The sequence below is a fragment of the Hirundo rustica genome, chromosome 18 (genome assembly GCF_015227805.2).
Source record: "Hirundo rustica isolate bHirRus1 chromosome 18, bHirRus1.pri.v3, whole genome shotgun sequence".
Taxonomy (NCBI): Eukaryota; Metazoa; Chordata; class Aves; order Passeriformes; family Hirundinidae; genus Hirundo; species Hirundo rustica.
In genome coordinates this window covers 7,677,861-7,694,720 of record NC_053467.1, presented here as the reverse complement: position 1 = coordinate 7,694,720, position 16,860 = coordinate 7,677,861, and the positions used below count along the sequence as shown (strand labels likewise).

The window sequence follows — 16,860 nt, the reverse complement described above, 5'->3', positions numbered from 1 at the left end:
CGACAGAGTTCAACAAAACACAACTTTGTTCTCAAAATGCCTAAACTCATCCGGCTGCAGCCCTCCCAGAGCCAAGCAGTCATCCTCATCCCGGGGCCGTTCCGGAGTTGAAGACTCACATTTGTTTTTTATGCATAGCGAGGAAAAGGAAAAACGGAGTTTAAATACTTTAATCCACACCCTTAAATCTACAGAGAAATACAGGACAAATAACGAGACGAACAGATGCATTAGGAAATCAGTAACAAAGCCAGTGCTGTGAAAAATCTGTATTTACAGATTTTTATGAAGAATATGGAGCAGATGTTTCTCAGCAGAGCCTTCTGGGAGTGTAAGTCACAGAGTTGGCAGAACCAATTGAAGTTTTCAGTTCCCCTGTGTTATTGTGAAGTAACCATGGAACAGGGGCAGTTCTGTGGCTCCACTGAAGCTGCAGCTTCTCAGGCAGAACCTGACCCAAATCACACATCATGCCCATGTAACAACTGCACCAACCATCACAAATTTTTATGAGACAAAAGCACACTCACTGTGCCTCTGCAGCAAATAAAACCAGACGTCTCAGCTTTTATAACAAAGACTTTTACAGGATTACCTCCTTACCCTCCCATTTCAGCCTGCCTTCTCTTCAAAACCAAAGAAAAACCAGCTTGGGGTTTGAAAACATGGCTCGAGGCCAAGGAAAAATTTGCCAATTTTGATTTAAACATTTATTTTGCAGGTTCAAGATCCTGCTAACTGGTTCTTTCATGGCAAGTAATATCTCACATATTGTACAGCTGCAAGCCGTGGGGATCGCTCTGGGGTTTTGCTCTCTGAGGGGCAGAAATGGTGCAAACAGTGTTTGCTCACATTTGGGCACTACATACAGATCTCACACTACACCATAAGGAAACAACTGATCTGCCAAGAATCCACTGATCACTCCTTTCTTACTGCTCAGTGGAAAAAAAAAAATACTGAATCCCAAATGTCACCTTTCTCAATTGAAAACTGCCTAAAATGCTATAAATCCTTTTTTTTTTTTACCTATTTCTTGCACTTTAGGCTCATATTTTCCTTGTTTAGTGCCACTTTAGAACATACAGACAAACACATTCAATATAAATCCCAGGTGGCAGCATCACAGCATGTGAAGCTAAATAATAATTTTTTTTATTGTTAACATGCTGACATTTTCTTGTAAGTAGTTATTTACTAATTTAAAGTTACAGCTCTTAAAAGCAAAAATTTTAAAGTATTCTGATCACTACTTACTTAACAACTACTATACATACTGAAGTTACAAGCTACAAAAATAAAAATCCATTCTGTTTAACTACAAAAATCCTAGAAAGAGAAGATGGCTGGAGGTACTCAAAGGATTACAGCAGTTTGTAGCAACAAAATGGCTTTTGAGGGATGTAAACCTTGAAGGTACAGAACGCAATAAACTCACATATAAGTTTCTATAGAATCTTAAAAAGAAAACTATTTTTATGCTGGAATCTACAAACCAGTTGCAAATTAAACAATGCAAAGAACTGATGACATACAGCAGTAGGGGGACACAGCACAGGACACAGGGCAGAATTCAAAAATACCATTTTGAATACATTCATACTTTTGAACAGTTAAGGGCCAGATCCTCAGCTAAGGTCAGTCTGCAAAACATAACTAGGTTTAGTCAAGGCATGTGGATTTATTCCAGCTTGAAGAATCTCCCTGAGATGCCCAAAGCCTGAACTGGGTATTCAGCACTCTTACATAACAAAATCGTGATCATGTCGTGCTCTAGAACTGTGGCCTCAACATAGCTGAAATAAAGAATGTGCAAATTCTCTCCATTTATTTAATTACTACAGGAAGAAGTGGTCTCTGCTCCTTCATCCCTGTGTTCAAAAAGCATCTCTTGTTTCTCAGAAGCAACTAGCCTTTTGAAGGGGTTGACATTCAACAGAACCAGTTACAACCTAGTACTTTTGAATCTGAAGACAGCCTAATTTAATTCCAACTGAAGACTTCATTTTTTATTTTCCAAAAGGAAGAAAACTGCTAGTAGTCAGTGTAAAATACAGACCTAAAAAGGATTTTCAGTTAGAACACATGCAGATTTTTAAGTGTCCTGCTCTTCCCCACAGACGAACTGGTTACAGTGCTGCTCTACCAAAAGCATTTGTTACCAAGTAAAAACCAGTAACTTCTCTAACACTGATGCCATTGTGCTGATCACAGCTAAAGGGGCAGTGCTTTTTTATTTAACCAGTGAGACACAGTAACACACACTGTAAAAGCTTCAGTGCAACGTAGCACAGAACCAGAAGGAACTGGCCAGACTGAAACCAAACCCTTTAGGGCTGAGTTCTCAGCACCTGTGGAGAAAAGAGACATCCCTCCCCAGCAGCAACGAGAACAAGGATTGTTCTCTAAACGGCTAAAAAAGATGCTCCTTTGTCCAAGTTCAATACAGGCCAGGGGTGTTGAGGAGCCTTTGGAGTTCTGGTGGTGATGGTGACTGCAAAAGCCAGGCAGGTGGGTCACTGGGCCAAGAGCAGCTGTGTGAAGCCATTGCAGTTTTCTCGTCTGCCAAAGCCTTTGACAAGAGGTTCTGTGCACACAAAAATACCCAGCACATCCTCTCAACGTTGAGTAAACGAGTACAGCGTGAGCCAGGCAAGGAGCTGACCCACAGAAAGGCTCTCCATGCAGATTTATGCTTTTTGTATTGCCTGTCACAGGACTGAGAACCTACAGTAAAGAAAGTTACCAGAATCTGACCAAACTTCAGCTAAGCTACTGGATGCAGCAATACAACTTAAAAATAAACTTTACGAATTCACTTCTAAGTGCTTGACAATCAGTGTTATTGTTTACCCCGTACATTTTACACAAAGCTATAATATATGAAGACTGACAGAAGAAACAATTTGTTATTTGACTTTTTGAAATATTGTTTTCTCTGTTTTCCCAAAGTTTATGATTAACAGGGTAAGGGAAAACTCTTCAGTGCAGGACAGGAGCTCCAAGAGAGGATACAACACTGTAGGGATTTCCAGGGTTCCAACCTACAAGGAGGAACTCCTTGGATGGAGCAGCTGTTGGAAATGGTGCTCTATGCACCTACAACCTTTAAAAAGCATGGAGCAGTTTACATTCACAATGCACAGCACTGGGTAGCTACAGCTCTGCTACAAATTATCCAACTCATTCCTGCTGACAGACAACTTGGGAGCCCATGGCTGACGCTAAACTTGGGCTAGAACTGCAAACAGCTCCATCAAAGTCATTCAAAACAGGCTTTAAGCCAATTTGCAACACACCAGAAAGGAGGATACACTGAAATCAAAGTCCAGCTGGAAACAGCAAGGTTTCCAGGGCTGTGCTTTACAACTTTTTTGCCACATGTCACAGCTACAGTCACAATGGACACTTCAACCTTACAGAAAGTTCTCTAAACCACAAGTACAATTTCACAAGAGGCTTCCCCACAGCCACCACAGCCACATTTGCTGCCATCACTCACAGTCCATCGGTGAGACACAAACTTCTTCACCTCCAAAAACAAGGCCATTTATCAGGGGTTATCCCAAACAAGCACCCAGCTGGACGCTACCTTCGCTTTGTTTCTCCAGCAGGAATGATGGATTGACCTTTCCCAGGGGATTTCACGCGTTGGACTGGACTCGTGGCAAGCTGCTGAGAGGGAGCACAAACAGCCCCCACTGGGACACAAGCCCATTCACCTCTCACCTGGGGTAACACAGGGTGACTCCCAACCTCGGCATCAATTATTTCTTTTCTAGATGTCAGGAGTCAAAAAAGAGAAGTTTTTCATCAGTTAAAGGTTCTTGGGCTATAAACCAATTTGAATAATCATCTGATGAACTTCAGGGAAGTCTAAACTGCATTATGAATAGTTTAAAGCAGCCAGTGGTATCATTTCAAATACTGCTTTTCAGAGCACATACCCTGCTTTTCCAGAGATTCCTCATTTGTTTGTAAACAACAGTTATATAAGAATTACAGCATAGAACTTAAAATACTTTTAGGATGATGATGGTTACAGGTTATTAAAAAAATAGTAACTGGTAAGAATTTTTGAAGCTAATACAAATTGAAGCTCATAACTAAAAGAAAAAGGCAATGGATTCATCTAGCATAGTATACTTGGGGTACTTTTAACACTTTTTACATATATTTTACTATTATTTTTCATCTATATTTACATACAATAAAATAATTAAAGTGAGGTGTATGAGGCTAATGAATATGGAATTTACAAATGGCTTCTGCTTTACCGTTCATTACACTCTAATCGCATTTTCAGACTCTGTAAATTCACTGAGAATCAGTAGTATTGAAGTTCTAGTACATACACTTTCTACAAGGAATACCATCAAGTTAAAAATGCTTTCCAAAGAGGATTACAGTTGAAGGTTTTAAAAATACTGACTCTGACAAGTTTCAATAAATTATTTTAAAATATAAATAGATCGTTCACTGTTAATGCAAACATCGTTTTACAGGTTTTTCAAAAATGGTTTCATTTTAAAAAACCTAGAAACACAGCCTACTTTACCCAATGGTCTCATTTTCAGTCAGCATAAAGAAAAAAAAAAAAGTTAAAAACTGGGGGATCATGACAAAAGCAGCAACATTCAAAGTTGACCAAAGCTCTTACCCTTATGATCTTGGCTTATACAGGATAAATTCTCTTCCTACTTGGAAGAGCACCTTCAGTAACTAAACTGAATTTACTCAGTGAGACATTTTAAACCTCAACTCATTTCTCACCTGCTGCAGGCTTAAAATTCTTACAAGAAAAAGAACAGGAATAAGATCTTTTACTTTTGTTAACCATGAAGATATTTTCACCTGAGAAGCTTTTAACCTGAGAAGCTTCAGATATGCCAAGCTGACAGTCCCTGTGTACTGCTGTAGGTGTTCTGAACCTCCACTATCAGGATCAACCACAAATCTTTTTCCCCACTCTATATTCATAAGGGAAATGAGGGTAACCAACAAGGTATCTTTGACCCCCCCCTAAGAGCCAGAAAACAAATGCTTCCATGCCTTTTTTCCACAATCAAATTGTACAGACAAATGCCACATCTGCAAACTTAGTGCTCAACCTCCACACTTAAAATTGAAAGTTAACAGACTGACTTACTACTGATCATTCTCAGGTAATTATGAGCCACGTTCTTTAACAAGTTTTTAAAAAATACCCCACATTTGCCAATCATCATTATTTCTTTAAAGCCCTCTCCTCTAAACAGCTAAAAAAGATGCTCCTTTGTCCAAGTTCCTCCAAAAAGCCTGGCCAAGAACTATTACGTTGCTATTTACAAAAACTAGAATTAGTCTCTCACTGAACTGAAGCAAAGTCAAGTCACAGGATCAATCAGTGCAAGTCATGGTACAATTATTTTAAGTTGTAAGTTGGGGACTCAAGACCTCAAGGTACTCTGGCTTACAAAGCCACAGGAAAAGGTCATTTCCTAAGTAACATTTCCAGAAACCTTTGGTCCAAAAGCAATTTTCTTGCTGAGTACTTTCCCCAGAGCTCCCAGATCCTCTACTCTCCCAGTGAAACTTATCAGAAATGCACTGCACAAGCAGGTGCACAGAGTTACTGCTCTTGCTCCCAAGCAGAGATGGCAGCCAGGAGCAGGCTGATGTCAGAACATCAGCCCATATTCTGCTTGGTCTGGTTTTCTGCTCTGGAACTGTTCTGGGGCAGGTGGAAGCAGGTCAAACCCCCAGCTGTTCCCCTCTCCACAGGTATGAAACACCTCTCTGAAACACGGTACTGTGTATGTGCAGAAGACCTGATTGCACAGCAAGGAAAGGTTGCAGCATCTGTCCCTTTTCAGCCATTAGAGGAACACACTGCAGCTGGAAAGGCTGGAGGGCATCCCCACCAAGCTAAAAGCAAACCAGTTGTGGGAATTCAGCCGTGAAAGCTTCCATGAGTGCAAAAGCATGGCTTTTTTCTCAGCTCTAGTTCATTCACAAGTATGAACCTTAGTGCATAAACATCAATCCAGATCAGACATCAGTGTTTTAACGAGCTGAAGTTCCTCCACAAGATCTCCAGGTCTTTATCCGCCTGCTCCCTCCCGTGGTGTCACTCTGACAGGCTGGAGGCATCATCATCATCCGTCTGCTCCCCCGAGTGGTACAACATCAGAGCGTGGGTCTTGTGAGTGATGGTGACAGTGCAGGGCCCCTGCGCCCAGGGCTCCCCATCCACCTGCATCGGCATCTTGGAGCTCTTCAGGATCAGCTGGTACCAAACACAATGACACAATCACAGCAGTCCAAAGGGCTCTGAAATCCCTTTTACAACTGCAATGCACGTTCACAACCCAGCCACGGAGAAACCGGGAGCGGCACTCACAGGCCACCAACCACAGCAACAGAGGCCTGTGTATTATGACATAATTAATATTTACTAAGCTAGAGGAATAGCCATCTCAACTGCAAACTGCAATTTCAGATCTGATTCAAGCAGTTAAGTGCTTGACATTCTGCACTGTGCATTAAAAAAAATTTAGGAGAACAGGTCCCTAAGCAGCACTTACCCTCACTGTGTGTGCCTGCCCCAGGCGAACGGGATTTGCCAGCTTCACCTGGATCTGGGCACAGTGGAAAGAACCATGAACACCAACAACTTCCAGAAGTCCATCATCGTGTCTTTGAAATAAAAAAATGAGACTCCTTTCAGTGATGCTGATGAGCTCCGCCATATCTGGCCAACTATTACAGTTCTTTTATTGCTATTCCCAGAGAGAAAACAAACGTGCTGCCAACACATTTATGTATTTGAGCTGGAGAACAAATCACACTGAACAGCAAAGCAAGCCATCAACCCCCACAGCTGTGGAGCAATTCACCAGCCAGGACACCTTAGCTGGCTTCTGGAAATCATGGATGTGTAACTTTCTAAGGCTCACTGTGCACATTTAAGGCCCACAGTGTATTTCTCTTCCATAAACTTGTACAATTTTCTGTCTTTTTACTCAGATATTCATCCAAAGGAAAATCTTTTAATGGCTTAATTTTTTATATTTGGGTAAAGGATCTTGCCCAAGTATTTTTCAGAAATTCAGGATCGTAAGCCTTGTAACAGAACTATGGGTATATTTATATAGATGACTTCTGAAGAAGGATGTCACAACAGGGAATAATTAATGTTTAAAATTATTTTTCTCTCTGGTATTGCTCCCAATATAGGAGTCAAAATTGTTGATGTGTTTTGTTTCTACTTTCTATTTTAGCCTCTAATGAGATGTGGTATTTTAGATTCTGAAATGAATCTATCTGCTACTTTTTGAAGGCTCACTTTATTGTTAATAGCCACTCCAATGCTACTGCTATCTGCCATGCCAGACATTCTGAGAAAGTCTTAAAACCCCCTTCATGTGCAGGATGCCTTTACTCCAAGTATCCAGTTCAAGGAAAATAAACAAATATGAGATAGCCTGTCCCAAGGAACCCTTTTGACCTGCAGACAAGCCTGGCTACATAAGCACAATCCACTGAGGGAATTCCTTACACTGCAAGAACTGTTAAAGGAAAAAGCAAAGCAAAAAATGCCCTCTGTACCTTGCCAAAGGATAAGGCTCATCCCCCATTCCTTCCCAGAGCCTGCAGCCACCTCCCCAGTATCCAATGTTCAGCACAATGATGCCTTCCAAATTGGGCAACTCAATCCTCTCACCATCCAACTCTAGCTTTAAAAGACAAGCAGAAGTTAATGACTGTGGATGATATTCAGTACTTCAATAGAAATTATTCACTTTGTGCATTTAATAGACCTCTACTTAATGAAAAATTGGCCCTGTGCCAAGAGAATGTGTTTTCTTTCCATATTAAAAAACCAAAAAAATCCTTCTGATTTCACAAGATATCCTGAGCTGTAGTAAATTTCTATTAGTAGAGAAAAGAAAAAAAGGAACTCTCACTTATGTAAGCCTCTAGTGCTATGGTAAATTATAGCTGAATACCAGTGCTTGCACTCACAGAACCGAGTCAAGGCCAGAACAAAAAGTTAGGAATTTTCAGTATGCCCAAAGATACGAATTCCATGAAGTAAGCTGCAGACAGCAAAAGGAACACAGAAATACTCCAAGGCCATAGCCACCCTTACACAAATATCATTATGTGTAAATCTCCTAAAGAGCAAAGCTTCTCTCCTTTTCTTTCACAAGGTTAAGTTTTTACACTCCACTGACTGTCCAGAGAATAAGCAAGTTAAAAAACTTACCTCAACCTTTTTGTTAAGATCTTTACATTCTTGTACTAAGCAGTCTTTGGTTCCATAAAAAAAATAAACAGCCTACAAAAAAAAACCCCAAACAAAACAGGGAGAAAATGCTGTTATAAAAAGACAATACATAGGAAGACTATTTGAAATATTTATGTATAGTTATGGCTGTGCAAACCTTATCTAAAACTTATACATAATATATTTGCACATCCTTAAACTAAACCTTCCTCGTTAGATGAGCCTAAGAAACTAGATTTCCACTTGAAAAGGAAATAAGCACTTAGCTCATTAAGTTTCAAAGCAAATGAGAAATTCTGAGCAAAAACTGAGGAAACAGCAAATTCTGTAAGCAAGGAGTGACATGGCAAAACATTCGTGAGTGGGCTGCAAAAGTGTCTTACCCATGGAATCCCCTCCCCAAGAAAAATGAATTCAAACTCTTAAAGTGGCAGGAAGGAAGTAGTGGTAAAGGAATGTGAATCTAAATATAGCCTGAAGTCAAATCAACAACTCCAAGGAGGAAATGTCACTTTACCAAACACACCTTATTGATGATTCTGCTGGAAAACAGAGAGGGAGTTTTCTCACGATGAGCATGAAAATTTAAAGCCATAAGAGCATCAGGTCCTATAGAGAAGTAGTTGTTCATTGTGAATACCTGTAAGACAGAACTTCCAATTATGCTTTATTAAATATCATTATTAGGGTTTAAAATTCAGAGTGTTTAATGGGAAGTTGAAAACAACAACAAAAAGACTACAATTATATAGGTATTCTACAGAATTCATATTGATACTTGCAAACCATACCTTTGGTTTCCTTAAGTTGTAATATCCTTTGTTTGTTACTTGAACCTTCCATCTGAAAAACAACAGTTGGTACTTAGACTTGTGACAGACAGTCCTCAGTATCAAAGCTGCAGTTAGGAATATCATATCTATACTGGGATTAAGGTCAAATATTCAAATGTAGTTAAATTATGAAAGAGTTAAGCCCTGTAGAACAACTAAAAGACTAAATTCAAACCTCAGTTATGTTGTAGTTCATTCCAGTGATATTGTGTTCACGTAAAGAAACTGCTGCAATGGATTTTCAGTAGAGCTACAGCAGTGTTTGGTTCTACACATTTTATCTTTTCACTGTTCCTTACCTGTCTAGTTTGATTCCATCTGCCTCCATGACATTTCGTAAGATCTGCTCTACAGGGACTTCTCCAGCATAACCTGCACCCCAGCCCAGTGTATTAGACAGGTCATTCCCTGTTCCCAGAGGTAAAATTGCAACTTGTGGAATATATCGTTCTTGCCCCTAGGATACAAAACCACTGCATATTAGCTCCTGCTTCAGCACTCATTGTCTCCCTTCTGCCCCCAAATGCTCAGATTAGATAAATTCCCCTTCCCAGCAGCCTGTTACACAGAGCAGAGCTCTGGGGCTGGCAGAGCAGGTGGCACATTGAGCTACTTACCCAGGCATAACGTAAAGGAGGGAAACGTTAAACCATTGTGAGAAGGAAAGAGAATACAAACACAATATGGAAACAATGCATTAGGAATATTGAACAGAGTATTCCTTCCCAGGAATGATGCTTTAGATCTGGAAAGTGGCATGAACACTGAGAGATATAACACACAAAGCTGTGAACTGCAACAAGACATCAAAATGCTCCTACAAGACTGAGATCAGGTTGGGTCTAAACAACAGATGCACAGAGTACCAGAGTGTTGAACCACACACACAACTCCAGACACTCAAAGGAGCAAAGTTGGTGTCTCAGTTTCAGACTGTCACCCATAGATGGAGCAGGTGATAACCAGCTCTGCCGAGCACAGTGACAGCAGCTGTTCATAACAGCCACCTTAGCAAAGGGCTTGGCTCTCCTCACCACAGAAGGGTGAACAATTATTTCAGCTGTACTGTGGCATTTGCAATTTAGCTGTGAAAAGCACTTGCAGTAAACTGGCACTTTGGTTTCTGTTTTTTTCCAGAAAGGTTATCAGCCAGGTAACCTGTATTTGAGAGTCAAGATAAATGAAGGGAGCAAATAACCCACTGCTGATAAGAAAAAGGTTTTGCTGACAAATCTCTACAGTATTTTACCCAATACCAATGACTCAATTTGAACGGAACAAAGAAAAACCCAGATTTCATCAACTCTATCAGCTCTGAGGGACAATATATCAAGTGCCCAGGACCACAGAACCATATACTCACATTCATTAACCTCTATAGTTACTTTATTTCTACTTTATCAGCACACAGTTATTCTCAAAGAGATTGCTGGACTATGCATGAAGTTGTAATAATGGCCTGCAGCTACAACATTTTATGAATTAACAAGAAAGCTGCCTTAAAAAATGCACAAAAACTTTAATTTAAAAACTTACTTCCTTTCAGCAGTAGAGAAAAAAAAATTAGGTAAAGCACTAAAGCCTTGTAATTATTTTCCATTCCTAATTTTCTCAGGAGTTCTTAGGAGCACCCCATAAATGAGAATATCTTCCATTTCAAATCAACAGTAAACTCAGCTTATTTTCTCCTCTTCATTTGCAGCTGATAGGCAAGGCTGCAGACAGACTCTTCAGAACATATGACAAGGAGCAGAAGCAAATGACTGCACTCATTTATGCACTGGCAACATAACCAGTATAGCTGGCAAAATGATGAGGTTCTTTTAAAAGACTGAGTGTGCTGGGGGAAGGGAGCAGTCAGAGTACACCAGCCAATATTAGCAATACCATTTATGACAACATAAATCTCTTCAGACAAAGAGGAAAAAACAATGCAGAAAATATCCTGCAGCTTGCTTGCTTCTTATTTTACAGAAAAGGGCTACTATCAATATAATTTAAAATCTAAAGCGTTCATATTTTTCCTGAACTACAAGGAATTGTAAGATGCATTTCCCACACCCCACCCCAATATGAATAAGCAATTATGCAAATATTCCTCTGTAAGCCTATTCAGGAAGATGAAGGCGATAAATACAGGTAAAAGATGAGGGGTAGAACTTTGGCAGCTTCAAAACTCATTTCACCTTTTAATTTAAAGCACAATACCTTTATCTTCATTTCATCAATTGCATCCAGGACCCAGCCCACTGTGCCGTCCCCACCACAGACCAGAACCCTGACGGAGTTCGAAGGCAGCCAAGTGCAGAGCTGCAGAGCTTTAGCAGGTGCAATTTTGCTGAGATCAAAAACCTAGAAAAAAGGAAAATAAGGAATCCTGTAAGTTCACAGAACATGACTCAGGATTTGCCTCATGGAGAAACAACTTCTAGAATTTAACTCTAAGGCAAAATGACGATTCTCCATTTGCAGTATTACATTAGCAAATGAGATGTCTTGACTTTCCTGAGTAGGATTTGTTTCCCAAATTCACAACAGAGTTCCAGCTGCCTCCCTAGGATTAAATGGCATTGATAAACTGAGCTGACAGAGCCCTTGGAAAAATCTCTATCTAGAAGCATGATGATGAATTCTGTAAAGATGAAAGACTGGAGATAAAAGTAATTTTAAAATGCTCAGCATACAAAGAGGTTCATTCTTTAAAGCCTTATTGGAATGCATTTAAAACAACCACACAGTGACTTCTCTCAGGCTGTATTTTACAGCTGGGTTTTGAACTCCAAAGGAAGAGTATTAAGGTGCAGCCAGGAAATCCAGTGAACAACTGCCTGCCTTACGTCAACATCCTGAGCCATCTCAGAGGATTTTAAGGGGAAAGCAACAACACAAAGTGAAACTGTCAAGGCTCACATTTCCACAAATAAAGTGAGGATTTAAACAAATATAGGTTTCCTATAAAGAATATTTAAATGGTTCATTTTCTAAAAGCGTACACTGTTTCAAAAGTTAGATACTTCTTACTAACTGAATTACTGCATGTATTACTGTAAGCAAAAAAACTGGACTGGTATTAGAATCCTAAAAAACTTGGGGCTGGGAGAAGCCTCTGCACTTTTTTTCTCTGTGAGGCTGCTCCTAAAGAAGAAACTGCATGAATTTGTTTCCTTTACTGATCTTCTACAAAAACTACTGCCATTGTGTAAGCGAAGTGACATCAATTCTAATCTAAACCTTGGTTTTATTACGGTGGCTTTGCACTGTAAATACCTGAACAGGGTTCAGTAGCATTTTAAATTCTCCTAGTAAAATTTCACCCATGTTGTTTCCACTGCGAGTATTAGCCAGCACCATTACTGGCATCCAGTGTTTCTTGCAGTAAGGGGCCACCTGCAAAAGGCAAAAACCAGTCAGTCACACAAAAACTCCACATCTGAAAATGTTTACAGCCTTGCTCCAAACCTCATACACTGCAAATACCGAAATGAGCAGTTAGTTAGCAGTTAGTCTGAAGTAGCCAAAACACAAACAAATACTTCTGACACACCAAGGCTGAAAATTCTGCAGTGCCCAGGATAACAAGTTATGAACACAGTAACAAAACATTCAAAGATTCAAAGACAAATCTCAGTATTTTGGAAAAAAAAAATCCACATCTGCTTATGCTTCAACAACCATGTCAGTAAAATGACAAACACGTCTGGAATGACAGAGGAAGTACTTAATACATCTTGAAACATTTACCTGACAGTTGCTAATGTGACAGTGTATTGAGTTCAAATTTCAAGGTCTGTCTGTGGGTTTATTTGGTTGGGGTTTTTTTTGGTATATTCTAAACCCAAGAAGCAGCAGGCCATTACCTTTTCATAACTGGTTCTTTTCTCTTTACGCATCTGGTTGATTGTAGACAAATAGTAGGGCGGAATAATTAAGTCTTTGAATTCTCCAAATGTACAATCCTCGGTCCTCAAACAATCCACCATGCATTCATCATGCACAGTGTACTGACACCACACACATCTAGAAAAAAGACCAAAAACCATCAAAATAATCTTCAAGCCTATGCATTGGCTACAGAAAATTACAGAAATTGGTCATGTACTTGCAGGTCTAGGAAGGTATTTGAATTCTACAGGGAAAAAAATCCAACAGTTTTAAATTAACTTAGTTATTTTTACTTAAAAATACAGGTGCTATAAATATGCTCCTGTTTGCAATCTTAACAGTTAGACTGAAAGCCTGTAAAAGACCCTGAACTCCTGTCCATCCTTAAAGAGCACAGATAAAACACTGGAGCTCAATCGAATAAATGTTACTAGTAAATGAATTAATGCATTCCTCAAGACTGATAATACCACTGTAAGCCTAAAACCTAAAAGGTTACACAGAACTGTGCAAGGCTGATGCAATTTAGTTATGCAAAACTGTTTTGCTTTATGACCTATTCTAAAAGCTGTCCTGGAAAACAGACTAGAACAAGAGGAAATACTGCAATATCCATTTCCAGCCTCTGCAGAATGTTAATCCTCATTTGCTACATCCAAAGCCTTGATTTAAGCAGCTGGGAAAGCTATTTTTGGAGTCCTCCTGACTAATCCAACGCACAGCTAGAGTAGCAATGACACTTGCCCTGTACTATGACACTCTTTTTCTCTTCTTCCTTCCTTTCCCCTTTGCCTCTGAACTCCTATCCTTCCCTCCTCTCCTACACACACTCTCAAAGTTTTGTTTCTGATATTGTGCTCATTTTCTCTGTAATTCTGCTCACTGACCAAGCAGTTTGACAGGATCACATAGAAGCAAAGCAAAAGCTGGCAGAATCTAGGCTGAAATGATGACATCCTTTGAGCAGGCCGAAGTAATACACCGGGGCACCTATCACTGCATTTTGGCACTGACAACTTTGCAGGCAACCTTACTAATGACAGTGCAAGTCCATTTAATTGTTCATCGTATTTTTAAAACACTCCTATCACAATCTTTAACAATATATTGCAGTAGCTTATAAAACTTCTCTTTAGTTTTTTTGATCATCCTTAAAAATGAACTTAAAACCTCTACAGGACATTGTTCTATTCATACTGAGCAGATGCCAATTTTGAGATATACACTTTGGTTCTCTGAACCGTGAGCTGTGCCAGTCAGATTGCTCAGGCTACTCACTGCACAACCGAAAAATTTATTAGAAACTTCTTTATGTCATCCCTTAAAATACAAACCCCCTTGGAAACTGAGAGTCTCTGGTCTGTAATTATACAGACTGCACATCATGCTGGAGTAATGCAATTAAGAGAATGAGTGGACGTGACATGCAATGCCATACTCTTCATTTATGACTCACAAGCATCCATTTTAATTTTAGGTTCTTTGAAGTTGTTTTTTTTTAACAGCATCTTATCTGACTACCGCAGGATCTCCTTTGGGGTGTGGTCTCCCACCAACCCTGCGGAAAACAACACTGACACCGCACCGTACGTGCTCCCACACCGACTGCCCTGCAGTACCTGTAGTCGCAGAGCTTGGGCTGCGTGCCGCACTGTTGTTTGCAGACCATGCAGCAGCTGCAGAGAGGGACATTGCCCCTGATCCAGTGGTGAGGCATGGAGCCGGGGGCTCCCGCCGTGCCCCTCATCATGATCTCCTTGCAGAGGAAGCGCTGGTCCGTCTTCTTAAGGCAGCGCTCGCAGACGCGCAGCCCGCAGCAGCTGCAGAAGGCGCCGCGGAGGATATGCTGGGCGCACACGCAGCAGTACGAGGGCTGCCCGAAGAGGTCCGTGTAGTGCCAGTCGTGTTTGCTCTTGCGGAAGATGTCCCGGATCAGCAGCTGCCGCCGGGACCGCTGGAAGCTGCACCACGCCGTGATGAGCACGGGCAGCAGCACGGAGCACAGGGTCCACACGGCCAGGCGCCAGTCGGCCACGGCCCGGGAGGCATCGCCCGAGCCCTCCATCCCCGCGCCTCCCCGGCCTAACCCCTCGCACCTCTCGGGCAGGCGGCGGGGCGAGCCCCGGAACGGCCCCTTCGCTCAGGGAGCCAACTCGCGGCTTCACGCGTCATCTTCTAATCCCTCCTCGGGGCCCGGCACCGACCCGCGCCACATCGGGCCGACGGCAGGGTTCCGCCCGGGGCCCCTCCGCCGCCCGCCCGGGCCTCGCGCAGCGCCGGCCGACCCCGGGCTCCTCCCGCCCGCCGCCCCCGGGAGGGCGCGGCCGCACGGCCCCGGCTGCCCCTCGCCGCTGCCCGGGCTCCTCCGCGGGGCACGCGGGGCGGAGCGGACGGCGAGCTCCGGCCCTCGGCCCGCCCGGGAGCCGCCGGCGGAGCCGGGGCCGGGGCGCACGGCGGGCTCGGAGCGGCGCCGCGGGATGCGCGGGGCGGCGGAAGCGGAAGCGGCGCGGGGCCGTTGCCAGGAGATGGGCGCCGCCCCCCCGTCTGTCGCGACAGCGGCGATGTCGCCAGCGGCCCTCGGCCGCCGGACGGTGTCTGGTGGAGCGGCTCCGCTCCAGCTCCGGCTCCGCCGGGCCCAGACCTGCGGCGAAGGGCGTGCTGGTTTGGGACCGAGTGACCGCCGTGTTTGTGCCTTTATTGCCCAACCATAAATGTTTTCCCTCATAATTTCATTCTACCCTAGAATCACGGAGTCATCAAAGTTGGAAGAGGCCTTTAAAGTCACCCAGTCCGACCGTGCAGCCCGCACTGCACTGTAACCACTAAACCACAGCACCCAGCGCCAGGTGCACTGCCTCTTGAGCAGCTCCAGGGGTGGTGACTCCACCGCCGCCCTGGGCAGCCCTTTCCAAAGCCTGGCCACACCAACAGTGGAAATATTTAATCTGAATCTCCCCTGTCTCAGCTTGAGGCCATTCCCCTGGTCCTCTGTGGGCACAGCAGAAGAACCCAATCCCCACCTCACTTCATTTCAGGTGGCTGTAGAGAGCAGTGAGGCTCCCCCGAGTTCTGCCTTTGTGCCTTTATTTGTCCTCCCCATGGTTGTGCTTTATTGCCCAACCATAAATGCCTTCCCCTCAATTTTGTTCTGTCATTACGTGTTCAACTGTTTCCCCTTGAGCAGTTCTAAAAAGAGTGGCAGCCATTACGACCTACATATCTTTGCACTTTCAAAACAATATAGTGAACAACGATCTAAATCCATACAGCATATACAAAATAGATTGGATTCTAGGGTCTTGGTATCTTAAAAAAACACTGAAAAATGCACATACTGCACAGTTGGACAACACTCAGGTTTCCAAGGAAATTCCTCACTTCCCTCACATAAGACCCAATTATGAACTCTTGACTACCTATTTTATATGTTATAGTTGAAGGGATGCATTTCATGCCCTACAAATTGGTGATACTGGTACCACGTGTTCAGCACAGCCCTCTCCAAAAGAGCTCTGGACATTTCTCAAGGCCAAAACGATCTGTTTGCAGTGACATTTGCGAACCTACATCCTTACTTAACACTACGCTTAATATGCTTTACAATCCTGTTTTCCACAAACTTGTCCTGAAAGGAGGAGAATTATGTGGGTTTTCATTTGTATGGTTCTATTAATTTGGTAGAAAAATCTGCTGGGTTTCTCAGCAGTCATAATTTGGCTTCGCTAGAGTTAAACCCCATTGGTAAATACTTCTCTGCCAGAGCAAAGTTAGAGACAATCTTTGACAAAGGGGCCCATCTGCAGCTGCCGCTGAGATTAACAGTACTGGGCAGTTGTTTCTTTTAAAAAACAATAGTTTACCTTGGGCACGAAA

The 16,860-nt window shown here is 42.4% G+C and overlaps 1 protein-coding gene across 1 annotated transcript; it reads right to left on the bottom strand.

The window, feature by feature from the left end:
* Positions 1 to 156: 156 nt before the first annotated feature.
* Positions 157 to 15,236, bottom strand: DGKE (diacylglycerol kinase epsilon). Its single transcript, XM_040081583.2, has 11 exons — positions 14,607 to 15,236; positions 12,963 to 13,122; positions 12,373 to 12,492; positions 11,314 to 11,457; positions 9,405 to 9,562; positions 9,064 to 9,115; positions 8,799 to 8,912; positions 8,252 to 8,323; positions 7,591 to 7,718; positions 6,567 to 6,678; positions 157 to 6,268 (listed from the first exon to the last, which is right to left on the bottom strand). Exons 1-11 carry the CDS (start codon positions 15,050 to 15,052, stop codon positions 6,110 to 6,112), a joined length of 1,665 nt encoding a protein of 554 aa, XP_039937517.1. The 5' UTR covers positions 15,053 to 15,236; the 3' UTR covers positions 157 to 6,109.
* Between the last annotated feature and the right edge of the window lie 1,624 nt (positions 15,237 to 16,860).